Raw genomic sequence first — 23,699 nt, forward strand, 5'->3', positions numbered from 1 at the left:
CTATATAAAAATTAACTCGAAATGGACCAAAGAACTAAACATTAAAGTTAAGATCAAAAAAAGTTAAGAAGAAAATATAGGGAAATATCTTTTAAATCTTGAAATAGGAATTGGTATTCTGGACCTTACACCCAAAGCACAAGTACTGAGAAAAGATATAAATGGGAACTCCCCAAAATTAAACACTTTCATGCATCAAAGAACTTTGTCAGGAAGGTAAAAAGGCAGCCTATGCAATGGGAGACAATATTTGGAAACCACATATCAGATAAGGGTTTAGTATTCAGAAATGAGGCAAAATAAAGTTTCAGTGGCTCAGAGATTTCAGAGTTGAGAGGTTATCCTGGAAGTTATCTTATGCATTATATAGATATCCCTCTTTAGTTTATGATGTCTTGGAGTGGCTGGGGTGGAAGTTCCAGAAACTGTTGAGCTGTGTTCCAGTAGCCTTGATTCTTAAAGACAGCCTATAAATATATTATGTTTACAATGTGACTGTGTGATTGTGAAAACCTTGCATCTGATGTTCCTTTTATCCAAGGTATGGACAGATGAGTTAAAAAACATGGATAAAAATAAATAATAGGGGGGACAAGGGGTAAAAGTAAGTTAGGTAGATGGAAATACTATTGATCAATGAGAGGGAGGGATAAATGGTATGAGTTGTATGAATTTCTTCTTGTTTCTTTTTATTTCCTTTTCTGGGGTGATGCAAATGTTCTAAAAAATGATCATGGTTATGATACACAACTATGTGATGACATTGTGACCCACTGATTGTACACCATGTATGGATTGTGTGTGTGTGAAGATTTTTCAATAAAAATATTTTTTTAAATATATTTTTATGAAAAATAAAGAGGAAGAAGAGACTTACAATTCAAGATCCTAACCTTAAAGTAATTCGCAATAATAGGAACTACAATCTTGCTTTTGCTTTTACCACCAAGGATAAGGTCCCTAACAGGACTTTGATTTTTAAAATAATACTAGGGTATATTATTCTAATTATAGAAGTAATTCATGTTCATACTAAAAAAAAAATCAGGACAATACCTGTAAGCCCAAATAAGAAAAATATTAAGCATAATCCTATCACCTAATGATACTTCCAAGATATTTTTCTTCCACATATTTGTGTTAGTTTGCAAGCTAGTAGAATGTGATATACCAGAACTAATATAGCTTTTAAAAACAGGAATTTGGTAAGTTACAAGCTTACAGTTCTAAGGCAGTGGAAGTATCCACATTAAGACACCAACAAGAGGTAACCTTCACTCAAGGAAGGCCCATGGGTAAGGAACACCCCTGTCAGCTGGGCAGTCACAGGGCTGGCGTCCATTGGTCCCTTGCTCCTAGGCTCCATTGCTTTCAGCCTCTGTTCCTGTGAGGATTCTTCACTTTGCTTCTCTGGGTCTGGCTGTCATCTCTTGGCTTCCCATGGCTCTCTCCAGATTCTGGCTTACTTAACATCTCATGGTGATATCTGCTGGCCTCCGAGCATCTCCAAACATCCATGTCTCTATTCTCCATGCATCCATAGTTGTGTCATCTCTGCTCTGAAGTTCCTGTTGACTCTGAGGCCTCTGTCATTTCTGTTGCTTCATAAGGATTCCCCAAGGGCATTTTCCTTTGGTATCTCCAAAGGTGTAGGCTGTGTTGGTTCTGTTGGCTCTGTTGTTTCTGACTCTCTCCAAAATGTTCCTCTTTTAAAAGATCCAGTAAACTAATCAAGAGCTACCTGGAATGGGTGGAGTTACATCTCCATCTAATCAAAAAGTCACACCCACAAATGGGCATGCTACACCTCCCTGGAGATAATCTAATCAAAAGTTTAAACGTACAATATCGAATCCAGATTAAAAGAAAGGGCTCTACCATAAGACTGAATCAGGATTAAAACATGGCTTTTCTGGCATGCATAAGATTTTCAAACCAGCACAATATTTTTGCTGCAATAATTATTTATATAAACTGACATTATAGAATATATATTGCTGGTCATAATTTTATTTTTTATTTAGTATTTTATTACACTATTTTAAAAATATCAGACATTCTTTAAAAGGACAGTACTAAATAGCTACATAGTGACACATTATATTAGATGATTTATAATTTTTTAAAATGATCATACCTTTTGAACTGAAAGCTACATGGTGTCCAACTTTTTGGTATTTGAAATAAACACAATGTAAACAATCTTGTAATCTTTGTACACATCTTTGGTTATTGCATAAAATATATTTCTATAAGTAAATATTAACGCACATCACTAAGTTACTGCCTAGAAAATCTGTACCAATTTAGTGTCCTTCCAGCTGGAAAGCATGTCATGTTAAAGAGAAAGCAGACTTGCAATTAAACATTATGGTTTTAAGTCAAGAACACAAAATTATGGTATCAAATGTTTTGCACAAATAGGTTAATCTAATTACAAAAATGTTTTTTTATCCTTGAAAAGCTTTGATTTCATGTATTACAGATGTATTTTAGAAAAAAATACAAAAGTTATTGCACTATACTAATTAGTCCCACAGTATTAAAAATATAAAGCATCTCATGTACAAATTTAAATATTTATAATTATTTATATAACAATGTACCATAGAAGAATGTAAAAATATTCATTTTTCATTATTAATGAAACAATATTTCCCTCCTTTCAAGAATCACTAAGTAACATTATTATGATCAGAATTGTATCCCTTGACAGATCTAGTCTTCTATATTCAAAATGATTCTTTGCTATACTGTAATGTCTATAAGGTTTTGAATACTAAGTATTATTATTTTTTCTTATTAAATTTATTTTTAAATTTCCAAAATTTAAAAACACTCTAAACCCACTGCTCTAGTTTGCTAGCTGCCAGAATGCAATATACCAGAAATAGAAAGGCTTTTAAAAAGGGAAATTTAATAAGTTACTAGTTTACAGTTCTAAGGCTATGAAATTGTCCAAATTAAAGTAAGTCTATTGAAATGTCCAATCTAAGACATCCAGGGAAAGATACCTTAGTTCAAGAAGGCCACTGATGTTCAGGGTTTCTCTCTAAAGTAGAATGGCACAGTATCTGCTAGCTTCCTCTCCACAACGCTTGTTTGATGAAGCTCTCCCAGGGGCCTTCTCCTTCATTTCCAAAGGTTGCTGGCTGGTGGACTCTGTTTCTCTTAGAATCTTGTGGCTTTCTCTCTTGTTGTTCTGTTGTCATTCTCTGCTCTCTCAGAATCTCAAGCCTTTTCCAAAAATGCTTCCTCTTTTAAAGGATTCCAGTAAAGTAATCAAGAGCCACCTGGAATGGGTGGAGACACGTCTTCTACCAATAAAATTTAATACCCACACTTGATTGAGTCACATCTTCATGGAGATAATCTGATTAAAGTTTCCAACATATAGTACTGTATAGGGATTACAAGAGATGGCTGTCTTCACATATTGGGATTAGGATTAAAACATGGCTTTCCTGGGGTACATGAATCCTTTCAAATCAGCACACCAACCAAGCAACAATCCCCGCTTCTCCCCTATTTCCATACTCTGGTAACTTCTAATTTACTTTTTGTCTCTTACAAATTTTATGTTTCTAGATTATTCATATAAGTGAAATCATATAGTATTTGCTCTTAAGTGTCTTGCTTACTTCATCCAGCATGTTTTCAAGTTTCACTGTGATTGGAGCATTGCTCAGAACTTTATTCCTTCTTATAGCCTGATAATATTTCATTGTGTGCATTTATATTCTTTGAAGGCTGGGGCTTATGATGTTTATAATTTAAAACTTTCATGTGGTTCCTGGGCTTTACTTTGCAGTCATCTTTCCTGTGGTTTTCTTTTAACCTCTCCAAATTAAGAGGATACTCAGTTACTTTATCCATTCATCTGTTGACAGACACTAGGGTTGTTTCTAGTATTTGGCTATGGTGAACAATGCTGCTTAGTATTGGTTTGAGTGTCTGTAAAACTTATTATTGATAATAACTTTGCAAATGCTATCCTAGAAATAATTGGAAATGAACCAAAAACTATCCATTTTTAAAATATGAATTTTCTGCCCTGGATGGAGGTGTGGGCTGTGGTTGTAGAATGCTATGATTCTAAACAATAATTCAGAACCATCTGTGTCACTGAATCCTGCCCCGTGAATCTATAATTTTCTACAACTATCTCTTACAGAAAACTGTTCTAAACTCACTCTATTGTGAATAACTTTAAGCACCCATCAGTAAAGATGGATTTTTCCTGCATGACAAAACATACTTCCCAAAGGGGAGAAAAGGCAAAAGTTTACAAAGTGACATAGAATTCTACCTTCTGTTTTTTAAATAACATGATATTAAACATTTGAAGAGTCCAATAAAAGAATAAAAATATAACAAAATAGAAAATAAATGGATACCATTGGTTATTAAACAATTATATTAACTTTCTTTGCCACATAATGCAAGCAATGTATAATCTAGCCTTCATTATGATATCATTAAAAGCATTACTGTCAGCACTACTTGTAAGATTTGTTTATTACAGTTTTCTGGCATGTGAGTGCTCTCTGATCCCATATACTATTTACAAAATGAACATTTGATTATAGCTTTTTATTCTCCAAGAAGCAAAAGCATGCTTTGGCATAGAATCAGAAAATTATAAAATAAAATTACTGCATTTATTTTGCATTTCAAAGAAAATTTATTCCTTCATTTTCTATTCTTCAAAGCAGTCTGATTATAGATAGATAGATATAGATAGATGTAGATATAGATATACATACACACAGAGAGAGATAATCTCCAAACTACGTTGCATACAAAATAAACACACCATCAATGACAGATTGTCAATATATGAGTCATAAAGGTGAGATTTTTAAATTGTATAATATAATGCATTATAGCACTTCTGACTAAACACTGTTCACTTCATGCAGAAAGTAGTGGCAATTAAGCTTGGAAGTATTACGTGCTTTTACAATTGCTAAGTATAATTTTAGAATGAAGAAACTGTTAGGAAATGCAAATTTAACTTCTATCCAAAATGCTAATTTTTCAAATAACACATCTTTCACTTATTTTAGGACACTGGTGTTCACGGATGCTACACAACTCGCTATGATACTGTTTCTAAACAGGTGAGAAGTTATACTGTGTACACATTCTCTTAAAGAACCACACATATATATTCTTTTGGGTAATACAGATAATAAATGGTGTTTTTAATTCCAGTTTTCCTGAATTATCAAACTGAAGAACAAAGAAGTTGTCCTGTATGAGTAGACGCTAAGCCAATTTCAAATTTCTCAGCCCATGGATGACAAAGTCTAATTCAAAATCAGACTGATCTGACATTTCTCCAATAAATACTTTAGTGGATCCACCTAAATTTAGACTATCACTGAAATAAACATGAACAAACTTAAATTGAGAATCTTCTTATTATCTACTTAACATCTACTAATTTCTAATGAATGCCATAATGTGTCTTTAGAAATTCTAAATTAAGTCACTTAAGTGTTTCTGACAGCATTAGACTACGGAAGGATATTTTCTGTTCAGGCTGATGCTCATGATGTTTATGTTAAAACTTTTATCCAGTCCATGTGTTTCACTTGAAGAAACAACAGCCTTTCCTGTGTTTTTCATTTAACTGCTCCCAAATTAAGAGAACACAACCAGGAAAAATAAACTCACTAAACAAAAGGGAAGAGGACAAAATAAATTAGTTTTAAAATAGGTAAGGTGCCATAGATCGGGAATCAGTAGACCTGTATTTTGCGATGTGGGCTTGCTTGGAGGACTCAATCTCTTCATTTACACTAGCATTATTCATTAGGAATATAATGCAAGCCTCATGTGGAATTTTAAGTTCTCTAATAAATACTTTAAAATGATAAAAAGACATAGCTGAAATTAATTTTGATAATGTATTTTATTTATTCCAAATCCATTTTTATTAAAATCCACTTTTATTAATGGGTGCCTAAAGTTATTTATAATAGAGTGAGTTTAAAACAACTTTCTGTAAGAGATAGTTGTAGAAAATTATAGACTCACTGGGCAGGATTCAGCGACACAGATGGTTCTGAATTATTGTTTAGAATCATAGCATTCTACAGCCATAGCCCACACCTCTGGCCATGGCAGAAAATTCATATTTTAAAGCAGATAGTTTTCTGTTTATTCCCAGTTATTTCTAGGAATAGCATTTGCACAGTTATTATCAATAATAAGTTTTACAGACACTCAAACAAATACTAAGCAGCATTGTTCATGATAGCCAAATACTGGAAACAACCCTAGTGACCGTCAACAGATGAATGGATAAACTAACTGAGTGCTCTCTCAATATATTATAAATATTAACACATAAACATGCAATCAATTTACAAATTATTGAGATATGTTGCCTACCTTTTTCCTTCCTAATTTCTTCGGAATTCATTATGCATTTTACATGCACAGAACATCTCAATTTAGACTAGCCATCCTTCAATACTGGTAACATTGACAACAAAATCAGAAAATGATAACAAGAGAACAGAAAATAAAATGCCCATCTCACTCAAATTGAGTACTCCATAGCTGGGAGAACCATATTGCACAGCACTGCTTCAGACCTGGGCTTCTTTGCTACTGAACTATATGATTTTTAAAGGGCATTTTAGTGCTCAGTTTCTAAAATTCTAATTTTGGTTAAAATTGATCAATGATGATATGATACTAAGTTCTTCCTCATCTCATAAATATCAGCAAACAGAATAAACTGGTATTAAATATCTCCAAACAACGAAATGGCAAATTAATTACAGATAAATTTCACTTAACACGAAATTCTATATTGTAATTATGCTATGGAATTATAAAGTCATTTGAAATTTTAAAAATTTATTACACTAAAATATTCAATAGTATTGGCACATATAGGAAAAATGATAAATCCTGTAATGACACTTTGAGCAGTGTTTTTATTTGGATTCATATGTATTCAGCACTCCACTGCAATTTACAAATCTTACAGTTGTGGTTTATAAGAAGAAATTTGTGCTGACACTCAAATTTAAACTATGTATGTTTCAAGACTGATATGATGAATAAGTCACTTTGCATAAATGTGAGCCTCATAATTAAAGAACATCTAAAACCCAATTGTCTCTTTATTCATAACCATATATACTAAAGCACCTTTTGTTAAAAGTTTAGAGACTTAATTTTTTATTAAAATAAGAAGAAATGTTATAAAGTTGAGCTAAGCATGCCACTCAAGAATTAGACAATGAACAGTAAAATAAACATAAAGATAGTTGAAAAAAGCTAATAATAAAGATAAGAACAAAAATTAAAGGAATATAAAACAAAGATAACACAAAGAAATACAAAGCCCAAAGTTAGCTCTTTGAGAAAATGAATAAATCAAACTTCTGATGAGTAAGGAAGGGAAGGGGTGAGGAAAGGAGGGAAATGAAGGAGGGAGGCTTTATACGTGTAATGGTGAATGCTGGCAATTGGAGTACTAAAAAATCTAGTGATGATACAAGGATAGCTAGAAAGACTAGAAGGAAACCTGTCACTAAGCTGAAGGATCCCGTTTACAGGTGAGAAAGGACTGGGTCACAAAGAAAGTTGTAACTGAGAAGTTAAGATTTAAGGGATGATTCTGAGTACTGAATAACTAAACAGATATTCCTTTTTTACTTTCTGTTATATTAGAGTAGACAGAGGGAAATACCTGTAATTCTGAACTGTAATCCAGCTGCCTTGATCTCTGATGATGATTGTACAGCTTTCATCTTGTGACCCTGTGATTGTAAAACCCTGGTGACTGAACCTCACTTGTGCTCCCTTTTATATTGTTTTTTTTTGTTGTTGTTGTTGCTGTTTTTTACATTAGAAACTTGCAATCACAAGAACAACCTCCCTATGCTAATGGAGAATCAGCTCAGAACTAATCACTGACCTGGTCCTAGCACAGTTCTACTCCTTTACATTTGTAAATTGTTTCTGCCTATACTTGCTATCAAGATGGTAATAACCCCATCTCCTTTCTTCCTGCCGATACTTATTGAGATGGTGACTCTATTTCTCCTCCTTTCTGCTTATACTTGCCATTAAAATGGTAATGACTCCATCTCCCTTATATGTATCTATAAAATCCTTGAACTCCTTAGACTCAGGGACACAGATTTTTTTTAGGCCATCAGGCAGTCTGATCTGTTTTGTGCCTAGCAATAAACTCTCTCTCTCTTTGAAACTCTGCTGTCTCAGGAATTCACCATTTGAGCTCACTGAACAAAGAACCCGCTATTTATGATTGGTATCAAAGTCATCATGGGCTCAGATGCAACTGAGATGGAGTCATCAGGAAGAGGAGGAGAAGACAGGAAGGGATCCTACAACAAGGCAAAATGAAGCCCAGTTATCAATAACAGGGCAGTGACAATAAAGTACACAAGACCCAATGCTGAGTCTCAAAACACTGGACTCAAACACATCGAATCTGTGAACTCTGCTATTAAATGAGTTTGAAAGGCAAAAGAAGGGTAGGATTCACGGAGAGCATCTGTTCAGTTTTAAGACTTGATTTGAATAAAGAGCTCAGAAAAGGCTTTGCTTTATGTTTGTAAAATAACTATAATTTTTCTTACTAAGTTATTTACTTTGCCTTTTAATGAATTTAATTTATTTTACTAATACTTCTTTTTTTTTGCATTTTTTATTAATTAAAAAAAGAATTAACAAAACAATTAGAAATCCTTCCAATCTACATGTACAATCAGTAATTCTTAATAACATCACATAGTTGCATATTCATCATTTCTTAGTACATTTGCATCGATTTAGAAAAAGAAATAAAAAGACAACAGAATAAGAATTAAAACAATAATAGAAAGAAAAAAAAAACAAAACAAAAACAAAAAACCTATACCTCACATGCAGCTTCATTCAGTGTTTTAACATAATTGCATTACAATTGGGTAGTATTGTGCTGTCCATTTCTGAGTTTTTATATCCAGTCCCGTTGTACAGTCTGTATCCTTTCAGCTCCAATTATCCCTTCTCTTTTTTTTTTTAATTAACGGAAAAAAAGAAATTAACCCAACATTTAGAGATCATACCATTCTACATATGCAATCATTAATTCTTAACATCATCACATAGATGCATGATCATCATTTCTTAGTACATATACATTGGCTTAGAAGAACTAGCAACATAACTGAAAAAGATATAGAATGTTAATATAGAGAAAAAAATAAAAGTAATAATAGTAAAATCAAAACAAAACAAAACAAAACAAAACAAAAACCTATAGCTCAGATGCAGCTTCATTCAGTGTTTTAACATGATTACTTTACAATTAGGTATTATTGTGCTGTCTATTTTTGAGTTTTTGTATCTAGTCCAGTTACACTGTCTGTATCTCTTCAACTCCAATTGGCCATTATCTTACCCTGTTTCTACCTCCTGCTGGACTCTCTTATCAAGGACATATTCCAAATTTATTCTCGAATGTCTGTTCACATCAGTGGGACCATACAGTATTTGTCCTTTAGTTTTTGGCTAGACTCACTCAGCATAATGTTCTCTAGGTCCATCCATGTTATTACATGCTTCATAAGTTTATCCTGTCTTAAAGCTGCATAGTATTCCATCGTATGTATATACCACAGTTTGTTTAGCCACTCTTCTGTTGATGGAGATTTTGGCTGTTTCCATCTCTTTGCAATTGTAAATAACGCTGCTATAAACATTGGTGTGCAAATGTCCGTTTGTGTCTTTGCCCTTAAGTCCTTTGAGTAGATACCTAGCAATGGTATTGCTGGGTCGTATGGCAATTCTATATTCAGCTTTTTGAGGAACCGCCAAACTGCCTTCCACAGTGGTTGCACCATTTGACATTCCCACCAAGAGTGGATAAGTGTGCCTCTTTCTCCGCATCCTCTCCAGCACTTGTCATTTTCTGTTTTGTTGATAATGGCCATTCTGGTAGGTGTGAGATGATATCTCATTGTGGTTTTGATTTGCATTTCTCTAATGGCCAGGGACATTGAGCATCTCTTCATGTGCCTTTTGGCCATTTGTATTTCCTCTTCTGAGAGGTGTCTGTTCAAGTCTTTTTCCCATTTTGTAATTGGGTTGGCTGTCTTTTTGTTGTTGAGATGAACAATCTCTTTATAAATTCTGGATACTAGACCTTTATCTGATATATCATTTCCAAATATTGTCTCCCATTGTGAAGGCTGTCTTTCTACTTTCTTGATGAAGTTCTTTGATGCACAAAAGTGTTTAATTTTGAGGAGTTCCCATTTATTTATTTCCTTCTTCAGTGCTCTTGCTTTAGGTTTAAGGTCCACAAAACCGCCTCCAATTGTAAGTTTCAAAAGATATCTCCCAACATTTTCCTCTAACTGTTTTATGGTCTTAGACCTAATGTTTAGATCTTTGATCCATTTTGAGTTAACTTTTGTATAGGGTGTGAGAGATGGGTCTTCTTTCATTCTTTTGCATATGGATATCCAGTTCTCTAGGCACCATTTATTGAAGAGACTGCTCTGTCCCAGGTGAGTTGGCTTGACTGCCTTATCAAAGATCAAATGTCCATAGATGAGAGGGTCTATATCTGAGCACTCTATTCGATTCCATTGGTCGATATATCTATCTTTATGCCAATACCATGCTGTTTTGACCACTGTGGCTTCATAATATGCCTTAAAGTCAGGCAGCGCGAGACCTCCAGCTTCGTTTTTTTTCCTCAAGATGTTTTTAGCAATTCGGGGCACCCTGCCCTTCCAGATAAATTTGCTTATTGCTTTTTCTATTTCTGAAAAATAAGTTGTTGGGATTTTGATTGGTATTGCATTGAATCTGTAAATCAATTTAGGTAGGATTGACATCTTAACTATATTTAGTCTTCCAATCCATGAACACGGTATGCCCTTCCATCTATTTAGGTCTTCTGTGATTTCTTTTAGCAGTTTTTTGTAGTTTTCTTTATATAGGTTTTTTGTCTCTTTAGTTAAATTTATTCCTAGGTATTTTATTCTTTTAGTTGCAATTGTAAATGGGATTCGTTTCTTGATTTCCCCCTCAGCTTGTTCATTACTAGTGTATAGAAATGCTACAGATTTTTGAATGTTGATCTTGTAACCTGCTACTTTGCTGTACTCATTTATTAGCTCTAGTAGTTTTGTTGTGGATTTTTCCGGGTTTTCGACGTATAGTATCATATCATCTGCAAACAGTGATAGTTTTACTTCTTCCTTTCCAATTTTGATGCCTTGTATTTCTTTTTCTTGTCTAATTGCTCTGGCTAGAACCTCCAACACAATGTTGAATAATAGCGGTGATAATGGACATTCTTGTCTTCTTCCTGATCTTAGGGGGAAAGTTTTCAATTTTTCCCCATTGAGGATGATATTAGCTGTGGGTTTTTCATATATTCCCTCTCTCATTTTAAGGAAGTTCCCTTGTATTCCTATCTTTCGAAGTGTTTTCAACAGGAAAGGATGTTGAATCTTGTCGAATGCCTTCTCTGCATCAATTGAGATGATCATGTGATTTTTCTGCTTTGATTTGTTGATATGGTGTATTACATTAATTGATTTTCTTATGTTGAACCATCCTTGCATACCTGGGATGAATCCTACTTGGTCATGATGTATAATTCTTTTAATGTGTTGTTGGATACGATTTGCTAGAATTTTATTGAGGATTTTTGCATCTGTATTCATTAGAGAGATTGGTCTGTAGTTTTCTTTTTTTGTAATATCTTTGCCTGGTTTTGGTATGAGGGTGATGTTGGCTTCATAGAATGAATTAGGCAGTTTTCCCTCCACTTCGATTTTTTTGAAGAGTTTGAGGAGAATTGGTACTAATTCTTTCTGGAACGTTTGGTAGAATTCACATGTGAAGCCATCTGGTCCTGGACTTTTCTTTTTAGGAAGCTTTTGAATGACTAATTCAATTTCTTTACTTGTGATTGGTTTGTTGAGGTCATCTATGTCTTCTTGAGTCAAAGTTGGTTGTTCATGTCTTTCCAGGAACCCGTCCATTTCATCTAAATTGTTGTATTTATTAGCGTAAAGTTGTTCATAGTATCCTGTTATTACCTCCTTTATTTCTGTGAGGTCAGTAGTTATGTCTCCTCTTCCATTTCTGATCTTATTTATTTGCATCCTCTCTCTTCTTCTTTTTGTCAATCTTGATAGGGGCCCATCAATCTTATTGATTTTCTCATAGAACCAACTTCTGGTCTTATTGATTTTCTCTACTGTTTTCATATTTTCAATTTCATTTATTTCTGCTCTGATCTTTGTTATTTCTTTCCTTTTGCTTGCTTTGGGATTAGTTTGCTGTTCTTTCTCCAGTTCTTCCAATTGAACAGTTAATTCCTGCATTTTTGCCTTTTCTTCTTTTCTGATATAAGCATTTAGGGCAATAAATTTCCCTCTTAGCACTGCCTTTGCTGCATCCCATAAGTTTTGATATGTTGTGTTTTCATTTTCATTTGCCTCGAGGTATTTACTAATTTCTCTTGCAATTTCTTCTTTGACCCAATCGTTGTTTAGGAGTGTGTTGTTGAGCCTCCAGGTATTTGTGAGTTTTCTGGCATTCCGCCTATTATTGATTTCTAACTTCATTCCTTTATGATCCGAGAAAGTGTTGTGTATGATTTCAATCTTTTTAAATTTGTTAAGACTTCCTTTGTGACCCAGCATATGGTCTATCTTTGAGAATGATCCATGAGCACTTGAGAAAAAGGTGTATCCTGCTGTTGTGGGATGTAATGTCCTATAAATGTCTGTTAAGTTTAGCTCCTTTATAGTAATATTCAGATTCTCTATTTCTTTATTGATCCTCTGTCTAGATGTTCTGTCCATTGATGAGAGTGGGGAATTGAAGTCTCCAACTATTATGGTATTTGTGTCTATTTCCCTTTTCAGTGTTTGCAGTGTATTCCTCACGTATTTTGGGGCATTCTGGTTTGGTGCATAAATATTTATGATTGTTATGTCTTCTTGTTTAATTGTTCCTTTTATTAGTATATAGCGTCCTTCTTTGTCTCTTTTAACTGTTTTACATTTGAAGTCTAACTTGTTGGATATTAGTATAGCCACTCCTGCTATTTTCTGGTTGTTATTTGCATGAAATATCTTTTCCCAACCTTTCACTTTCAACCTATGTTTATCTTTGGGTCTAAGATGTGTTTCCTGTAGACAGCATATAGAAGGATCCTGTTTTTTAATCCATTCTGCCAATCTATGTCTTTTGATTGGGGAATTCAGTCCATTAACATTTAGTGTTATTACTGTTTGGATAATATTTTCCTCTGCCATTTTGCCTTTTGTATTATATATATCATATCTGACTTTCCTTCTTTCTACACTCTTCTCCATACCTCTCTCTTCTGTCTCTTTGTATCTGACTCTAGTGCTCCCTTTAGTATTTCTTGCAGAGCTGGTCTCTTGGTCACAAATTCTCTCAGTGACTTTTTGTCTGAAAATGTTTTAATTTCTCCCTCATTTTTGAAGGATAATTTTGCTGGGTATAGGAGTCTTGGTTGGCAGTTTTTCTCTTTTAGTAATTTAAATATATCATCCCACTGTCTTCTAGCCTCCATGGTTTCTGCTGAGAAATCTACACATAGTCTTATTGGGTTTCCCTTGTATGTGATAGATTGTTTTTCTCTTGCTGCTTTCAAGATCCTCTCTTTCTCTTTGACCTCTGACATTCTAACTAGTAAGTGTCTTGGAGAACGCCTATTTGGGTCTAATCTCTTTGGGGTACGCTGCACTTCTTGGATCTGTAATTTTAGGTCTTTCATAAGAGTTGGGAAATTTTCAGTGAAAATTTCTTCCATTAGTTTTTCTCCTCCTTTTCCCTTCTCTTCTCCTTCTGGGACACCCACAACACGTATATTTGTGTGGTTCATATTGTCCTTGAGTTCCCTGATACCCTGTTCAAATTTTTCCATTCTTTCCCCGATAGTTTCCTTTGTTTTTGGAATTCAGATGTTCCATCCTCCAAATCACTAATTCTATCTTCTGTCTCTTTGAATCTATCATTGTAGGTATCCATTGTTTTTTCTATCTTTTCTACTTTGTCCTTCACTTCCATAAGTTCTGTGATTTGTTTTTTCAGTTTTTCTATTTCTTCTTTATGTTCAGCCCATGTCTTCTTCATGTCCTCCCTCAATTTATCGATTTCGTTTTTGAAGAGGTTTTCCATTTCTGTTCGTATATTTAGCATTAGTTGTCTCAACTCCTGTATCTCATTTGAACTATTGGTTTGTTCCTTTGACTGGGCCATATTTTCAATTATTTGAGCGTGATCCGTTATCTTCTGTTGGCGTCTGCGCATTTAGACAGATTTCCCTGGGTATTGGATCCAAAAGTTTGGAAGATTTTCCTGTGAAATCTCTGGGTTCTGTTTTTCTTATCCTGCCCAGTAGGTGGCGCTCGTGGCACACGTTTGTCTGCGGGTCCCACCAGTAAAAGGTGCTGTGGGACCTTAAACTTTGGAAAACTCTCGCCGTCCGGGGGATTCGCTAGCCGAAGCGGCTTGAGCCGGCCCGGGGTCCAAATGCAGGGAGGGTTGCTGGTCGCCGCAGCCCGGGAAAGAGCCCGTCCGAATTTCCTAGTCGGCCCGGGGTGATAAGCGTGGCGGGAGGGCGCCAGCGGCAGCAGCCCGCCCGGGAGAGTACACGTTCCCCGGGAGTCACGGGTTTGGAAGGGGCCTCCCCCACCCGTCACCGTTCTCCGCGGCCTGGGGGTTTCCGATCCAATTCTCTCAGTTGGTCCGGGGGGCTGCGCGTGGTGTGGGCGCCTGCTGCCACGGTTTCAGGGGACTGCCTCTCCAATTCTCCCAGTCGGCCCGGGAAGGGGGAAGGGAGTGACTCCGGCCGCTTGCCACCCCGCACGGTGAGGCCCGCGCGCCTCGGGGATCTCACCCGAGCTGCTTCTCTCAGCCAGCCAGCCGTTCCAGGATGGGGTACGCTGTCTTTTTTATCTCTGTTGTGGCTTTGGGCGCTTTCTGTATCGTTTCTACTCCCCTAGTAGCTGTCCTGGAGAAGAAACTAAGATCCGTGCGTCTTACTAAGCCACCATCTTCCAGGAAGTCCCCACTAATACTTCTTAATAATTTTTTAGCTATCTATTTTATTAAAAAGTAGGATAACAGACTTGGATGAGTCCTTAACCTAAACCAGGAAGACCACACTTTTTTCTCCTGGTTAACTACAAACCCACTTTCACAGCAATGAAACAAATTCATTTTGAATTTGAATCCTAGTCTCCTTGACTGTTGGGAAGAAGCATGATGGCAAGGTGAGGTCGGTCAAACCAGCTCCACCTCTTCTCATCTGTGTGCAAAATCCTTAGCACATTGCCAAGAATGTGGCGAGCTCTCAGTAAAGACTGCATGTGTTCTCATGATAAAAATGATTACTCTCAGCCAGTCAGCAAAGATACAGACTGAAACTTTTCTCATTAAACAGAAATATATCCATTCCCAAAGAGAGATCAAGAATCCAGCCACGACTATTATTATATAATTTCTAGGAATAGTCAGTCTCTTAATAATAATTTTTAAAAAGACAAGAAAAAATAGTAATTAGTATTTCTTGAGTGTTATTGTTTTTATTATCTTTATTAAACATTATGAGCTATGGTGAATTATTATCCTCAATTTACAGGCTAAGAAACTAAAACAGTAATGTGCCCAACTAATTAGTGGCAAAGCCTTAACCCAATCCAGAGAATGCAACTAATGGCAATTGTAGTCTCTACAAAGATCTAAAATTTAGAAAATCAGAATCTAATCCTTAAACTTTCTGTAAAGTTCTTATCCAGAAGAACAATTTTCTACTAAGAAACCAGGATTCATCTTGCCCTGGCCTGCTTGAAAGAGAATTTATACTGCCACCCATCCTTTTAAACTACTTCCTTGTTAAAATTACAAAAACTACAAATACACAAAAAAACAGAAAGGTGCATCTCCCTTAACAATCAGAACTGCCTAGGATTTCAGAGACTCCACCCAGATTCAGGGAATTTCTAACAAATACTGAGCAGACTTCAATCCTTAAAGAAGTAGCCTCTAGTACCTGGATCCAGTGCAAATAACTGAACATGTGAAATGGTTTGCTCGTATCCCCAAGTTTATCAGTTTCCTGTGACTGCAGTAACAAATTACCACAAACTGGACTGCTCAAAACAGCAGAAATCTGAAATTAAGATGTTGGCAGAGACATGCTCCCCTGAGACTCTAGGGGAAAACCTTCCTTGCTTCTTCCTCCTTCTGGTAGCTCTGGACATAACTTGTGGCTGTATCATTCAAATTGTACCTCCATCTTCATAATGACTGCTCTTCTCTATGTGTCTCTCCTCTATGTGTCTCTTCTGAGGACACTTGTCATTGGATGTAGGGCCCACCTGAATAATCCAGAAATATGCTCATCTCAGTATCTTAATGTAAATACACCTAAAAGTCCCCTTTCCAAATAAGGTCACAATTGTAACTGAGAAATTAGGATTTAAGGGATGATTTTGATTATTGAATCAGTATATAGACATTCCATTTTGCTTTTTGGTATACTGGAGTAGACAGAGGGAAATAACTGAAATCTCTAGATTGTAATCCAGCTGCCTTGATCTTTGATAATGATTATATAGCTTTTATCTTATACCTCTGTGACCGTAAAAAACTTAGTGACTAACCTCCATTTGTACCAATTTATCCAGTTCTCCAAATTTAGAGTCTTGTAATCACTAAAGACAGCCCCTAATGTTTGTTAATGAAAGGTCTTGGGTTAGTCCAGATCTAACCAACCACAAGTCCACAGTTAAACTGATACCTGAAACTAGCTCTAACCAAAATGGGCCCACCTGATAAATACAGTAGCTTAGACTTCAATTTAATAAGTCACCTATACCTCATGCCTCCATTTCTTAAATATGTACTGTGACTAAACATGTAAGCAATCTGCATATGCTCAATAATTAGAACATCTTTAATCACATCATATAGGACCACTGTGCTCATTATCCTAAACCCTGCCCATTTTTTTCTCTAATAAAACTATAAGAATTACTGCAGTACAGGGAGACAGATTTTGGACCGAGAGGCCATCTGATCTCCTGCTACACACTAGCAATAAACGTTTTCTCTCTTCGAAACCCCAGTGTCTCAGGAATTGGTCATTCGAGTGCAATGGGCAAAAGAATCCACTGCCTCTGTCCAGTAATGCATTCACAGGTTCCAGGACATGGAAATACCTTCAGGGAGCCACCATTCAATACACGGGACTTGGAAAAACACATTACTATCACAGGCGCATGTGCAGTCTTCTACTGAATATCACTTGATAACGTTTTAGCATTCAATCTGACCTCTAACATTTTTCCAGCCCGGGGTGTTACCCTAGCTGACTCGCCTCATCTGACCACACTCAGGGACCACTCCCACCTTCTTCACAGGCTGCCTAGCTCTTCCCTTTGCTCATCTCCAGCAGTATACTACTAATTTTGATTGTCTCATCTAACTGATTATCACCATACTCTGTTTCAGATTGTTTCTTAGTTGGATACCTTGTTGCCTCCACTGATGAGATCACAAATTCCAAAACATTTTCTTTACTAATAAGGGATTGGTCTTCCCTGCTAAAGATGACCATACATCTCATTTTGCCTGGGACCATTCCAGGTTATTCCCTGAGAAATTTGCAGCTTAATTATTTCATAGGTACCCCTTCAAATTTAAAATTATATGGCCACTCTCACAATGCTACAACCCAACTCCAAACCAAATAGTATCAGAAGGTCACCAACTGGAACCACATTACTCCAACTTCCCAAAACAAATGAGTGGTTGTATTTTTGTCGTACCTTTAGTATATTGGGAAGCATACTTCTCAGTGACTAAATATCTTTCCCCAGGATGTGATGTAAGAGAGAATCAAGCAGTAGGCTTATTTTCTAACATTCTAGAGATTTAACATCATGTGCCTACAGAAGAACTGTTCCTGAGGAAAATACAAGGACCCAAGGGTTTTGTATTATCCCACTCAGAGCCAACAGTAAAATAATATTGTGAGAGACAAAAGAATGTTGGCTATGGTGATTTAAGTTAATAGCCAGGATTTGGCTTCCCAACTATTGAGCTCATCATACAATAATTCTTTTCCTGAATTGGATGCTATCCTTTCCATCAATAACACTTCCACCATACACTCTGCATTTTTAAAAAATATATTATTTTATTGTATAGATATCTGCCTACCAACTTAGGTACTATTTTCTTTTTGCTATTGTTATTTTACAACGGAAAGAAGATGAACAAGATCATCGTACTTCATTAAAACAGTAAAATTTTTGCATTAAACAGAGTTTTCATTCTACTAAATTTATGTAGGGATAAAGAATACTGGATGTTTACATCTTACTGGTGAAATCTGAAACCTGATTTTCTGTTGGTAGAAATTTATAGAAGTCTTCTAAAAAAATTGACTTAAATTTGAGTATTAAAATTATTTATGAATATAAACTTTCAAAAAATTGATTAAAACAATTAGCAAATGGTCTAATTATCTGTGATTGGTTTCCACATGTGGGTTTTAATTTTTTTGTTTTTTGTTTTTAACATGAACCTTCACATTTATTTGAGCAATCTAAACTCATTTAGCTGGAAAACCAAATTCCCTGTGGCTCCATTAAGTATGTTGCTAAGCAAACCATCTAGCAGCATCTCTAAACAGGAGGTTTGGATGTAAGCCAGGTTTATAAGTTGAGAGTAGGTCAGTGCATTTTAAACCAGCACATCATTAAAGAAGAAAGGAGTCCCGTTGCTAAACCAGATTACATTTCTTTTGTGCACATTTACACATTTATTGACCTATGCTAAATTTATTTTGCTTTTTCACCTCTGCCTTTGAAGCATCTTCTATACTGTCATATAGATTTGACTTAACAAGAACTTCTTTAATTTGAAAAACATATCTAAAGATAATCTTAAAGATCTACTTGTATACCTTTCAAGTAAAGCTGTAAATGATATTCTAGCCTTCCCCTCCATTCTTTTCTACAGGAAATAATTTATCTTGAGTAAATAATCTGGACTTTGAAACTGACATTAAAAGTAAACCAAGTTGCTATGGCTTTTAAAATAGATATTAGATCACCTGTTCCTGAATTAAATGCATTTGTGAAGAAAAATCAGAGAACACATTAGAACCATAGTATTTCCATATTTCTATCAGTTCCAGATTCCGGTGGTTCCACTATTAGTTAATATCCTTTTATTTGTTGTCATTTTGGCTATTTAAAAATTTTTATAATAGATTTTATAAGTGCCCAGGTTAATTGAAAATCAGAAAACAGATGTATATAGATTTAAAAAATGATTGGTAATAGCATATATATATATATATATATATACTGCTGATTAAATACATCAATAAGCAGTTTCATTATTTATATACACATATACTTACTTACACAGGATTTGTTTACACACAAGTAACAGGTTTTAACAGGAGAAACTGCTGAAGCTGAGATAATGCATTTAATATATAATATGGATTAGCATCTGAAATAAAAAGCCCAATTCTAAGAATCTTTTCCTAATAAAAAAAAATTTTCTTTATTTGTTAGTTTGGTCTGGATGCCCTTTGGCCCCCTCAGGAGACCGAAGTTCTGAAAATTGATCTATAAGTCAATGAATGGTTAAACAAAATGTGGTATATACATACAATGGAATATTCAGGAATGAAATTTGGATGTATGCAACAACATGGATGAATCTTGAGGAAATTATATTGAGTGAAATAAGCTATATACAAAATAATAAATATTGCTTGATCTCACTGATATGAATTTTATAATAAGCAAATTCATAATTAGAATCTAGGTTATAGTTTACCAGGGGATAGACTGGGTTTGGAGAATGGAGAGCTGATGCTTGATTTATACAGAATCTCTATTTGGTTTGATTGTAAAAGTTTGAAAATGGATGGTGGTAATGGTTAATTTTTTAATTACACTCATCATTGTGAGTGTAATTAACAGCATAGGATTATATAGATGAATATGGTTAAAAGGGGAAACATCAGGTCATATATGTTACTGGAGTGAAAAAAAAAAAGATAAAACATAGGACTGTATAACACAGTGAATCCTATTATAGATGATGAACTATAGGCATACTATGAAGCTTATGTATGTAGCGGAGAAGATTAGCCTACCTATAGGTATACCTAAGAGTTATCTCTGGAGGACCTCTTTTGTTGCTCAGTTGTGGCTTTTCTCTCTCTAAGTTCAACTCTGCAAGTGAAACCATTGCCCTCCCCCTTACATGGCACATGACATCCAGGGATGAAACTCTCCCTGGCAGCATGGGAGATGATCCCCAGGGATAATCCTGGCCCTGGCACCATGGGATCAACAATTCCATCCTGACCAAAAGGGGGAAAAGAAGTATAACAAATAAAGTATCAGTGGCTCAGAGTCCAAATAGGGTCAAGAGGCTATACTGGAGGTCACTCTTATGCATGCTTCAGTTGGACATTGCTACCTATCATAACTTGCCAACCCCCAACCAAATCATTCCAATCCTAAAGAATACCTAGGCACGATTATAAGATTCTATCAATGTCCCATGCACTAGGGTAACTAGGGAGGTAAACCAACAACCTCCAGATGGATCCCTGGACCAAATAAGTCCTGAAATACAGAGGGCCAGCCTTTTCATAACATCAACTAGTTCCACTCCCCATTCCATACTATCAACAGACCCTTCAAACATGAAAAAGTTAAAATGGGAATAGCCCAAATACCCCTAAAGAGTGGGAGAAAGGTCAAAGGTAATGGTGGGGTTATCCAGAGAAGGTAGGGTTTAACAAATCAGTATAAGTACTGAATCATTACATTGATATTTCTTCTAGCCTCTAGTATCTTAGAACAGCTAGAAATAAAAACCTTAAAATTGTGGAATTATGACCCATATCAAACTGTGAAATCTGTTCTACAACTAATTGTTGCAATGTACTTTGAAATTTATTGCTTTTATGTACATATGTTATTTAAAGAGAAGGAGGAACATAACAAAGAAGATAGGTTTAACAAATGAGTATGACTGCTGAATCATTATATTGATAGTTCCGTTGGTCTCCAGTGTCTCAGAGCAGCTAGAAGAAAAAAAAAAAAAATTGTGGAACTGTAATCCTTTAAAATCTATTCTATAACTCTTGTTAAAATGTTCTTGGAAATGTACTCCTGTTTTCTATATATGTTGTATCTCTTAATTTTTAAAAAACATTAAAAAAATAATAATACAAGCATAAGAAGTTTCTTTCATGGACTATAGCAAATGTATAGCACTAATACAAGGTATAATTGTTGGGCAGTATATGAGAAAATATATCTAATGTAAACTATGGGCAGTAGTTACTAGTACTATTTTAATAATTTCTCATCATTTATAATAAAAGTAATTACTATTTAATAGCATATTTATAAAAAAAGGTGCTATCATCAATTGTAAAAAATGTTCTGTAACAAACCAGGTATTATTGATGGGGCGGCGTATGGGAATTCTATATTTTATGTGTAATTGTTCTGTAAACCCACAACTTCTCTAATTAAAAAAAAAATGTTAAGGAAGCAAAAAAAAAAAAAAGGTAAAGGCAACCTCCAAACCAGGGAATCAGGATGTATAGCAAACAGATGGACTGGCAAGGAGATAAAGGCCAATTTAAGGAACAGAGCCAATTTAAGAAACAGACGATCAAGCAGGGGCAAAAGTCCAAAACAACTGGCAGGATAATAAAGGCCGGAAACATAGCGTTCAAAAGAATGCTGAGCCAGCAGAGAATTCATGACAACAATTTTGGCAGATACTCTTAAGGACTCAAGTCTATGGCAGTTATTTCCTGAAGAAATTGATATCACTGGGTACGGATGCAGAGAGGTAAAGAATGCAATCTGATGGATATGATAACTCTAGAAATGGTGAACCTATAAACCTACATATTTACTGGTAGGCCTAAATAATCAGGTCTGTGGTTTCCTATCATCATCTCACTAGCTCCTGGCTCACCAATGGTATCAGGTTGCCTATATTTTATTCCCTGGTCTTGGAGAGTTTCTTAGAATAGAAAACATGAAGCTTAAGGTAAAGGATCATATATGTAAGTAATGGTACTTTTATCTTGCAGTTAGGTTATTCTGAATATTGTCAGTTGCTTGAAGAGTAAGAGAATAGTTTGATTTTATTTCATTGGTCACTTTTGCCTCTGAGAAACAGTATAAAAATCCCACCACCCTAAAAGAAAAGTAATGATTTCAATCAACTTTTTTTATGAGCAATTCTACAATCCTCTCTCAGTGACCAGGGGTAGGGAGGTTGAATGCATGCAAGAGAGAGAGGAAGATAGACTGAGGGAGGAGGGAGAGAGAGAGGATAAAGAGAGCATGCCACATGGCATACCTTTATATTTATAATTACAATGAATCAATTTTCCCAGGAGGCCTTCTCAGTACTGTAACCACCTTAAAATGATTAGAAACTCACAGGGGTAGTATAAAGCTAATGTTGGGAATCACTGATTTCAAGGGAAATAATATATAAGCCCCCTAATTTTACAAATACCACAACACCTATTTAAATATTTGCCTTTAAAGCCCAGCTAGGGAGACAGAGCCATTAAGGACATCTGTAAAGCATAAATCCTTTAAGGCTTTCTGGCCTCCACTCCCAAGATTCAAGACTCCTGCACCTCAAAAGAGAACATGATCAATTGAAATTTCTGAAAAATACGTCACATAAAATAAGATGTTTAAAGACTATATCCATGATGTTAAAAGTAAAAGAATTGGGAATGGGACAGAGAAAGACCACAACCCCTGGGTAAGGAATTTACGAGCATTCTGATCAGATCTGGATTTGCTTAGGCCATGCCATCTTTTCAATAAAATAGAAAAGTTATTTGCAATTCCTTCCGAAAATAACTGCCATAGGCTTGAATTCTTAAGAATATTTGCCTAAATTGTTGTGTCAAAAGTTCTCTGGCCTTTATGTTCCTGCCCTCTGAACAAGAAGTAAAATAAGGAATTTTTTCTTTCAATTATAACACTGTTGCTTTCAAAAAAATATTTCAGGTAGCTTATACTAAAAGCAGATAAAAATATAACTGAAATATATTAAATCAAGGATGAAAAAAAAAAGACCATGTAATAAAGTGGCATTAGGGGTAGAAAAAGAAACAAGGACACAGGCATATGGTAACTTTTTCTCTGGTTTAACATAAAACAGTATGAATTTCATTAAAAAAGTGACATATGTCCCAGAAAATTTAATATGATATTGTGGACACACATCTTGTTGAGACTGTATTTTGAAAATAAAAAAATCATATGTCACTTGCTAAATCTGTTTCTAAATGGCATGAAATGTAATGGACTTTAGTAATACCATATGCTTTAAGGTGCTGGTTTCTAAACAGAATCCATTCAATTTCAAGTGTTTTGGAGAAAGGAAAAGAAACTTAGTAGTTTTATCTATCAGTGATAATGGATTTCAAATTGAGTTTAATTCTATAAATTGGAACACACTATAATGTAATTTCTTATCTGTCAACATTTCTTTGGTGTGAAGTTGTACATCACATTATAAAAGCATTTTTAAAGAGCAACATATCATTAGTTTAATTAAAATCA

General features: G+C 35.1%; 1 protein-coding gene across 19 annotated transcripts in view; it reads right to left on the reverse strand.

Moving 5' to 3' along the window:
- Positions 1-23,699, reverse strand: part of IMMP2L (inner mitochondrial membrane peptidase subunit 2) — a 980,891-nt gene that overhangs the window by 564,260 nt on the left and 392,932 nt on the right. The window contains exon 4 of one of the 19 annotated variants that reach the window (XM_077168874.1): positions 14,764-16,421. The exons of the other annotated variants lie outside the window; for them this stretch is intronic. Within the exon in view, the coding sequence (XP_077024989.1) occupies positions 16,376-16,421 (46 nt within the window). The 3' untranslated portion in view covers positions 14,764-16,375. Of the gene's footprint in view, positions 1-14,763; positions 16,422-23,699 lie in introns of those variants that run through there. 19 annotated transcript variants of the gene reach the window in all.

Source organism: Tamandua tetradactyla, chromosome 1 (genome assembly GCF_023851605.1).
Source record: "Tamandua tetradactyla isolate mTamTet1 chromosome 1, mTamTet1.pri, whole genome shotgun sequence".
Classification (NCBI taxonomy): Eukaryota; Metazoa; Chordata; class Mammalia; order Pilosa; family Myrmecophagidae; genus Tamandua; species Tamandua tetradactyla.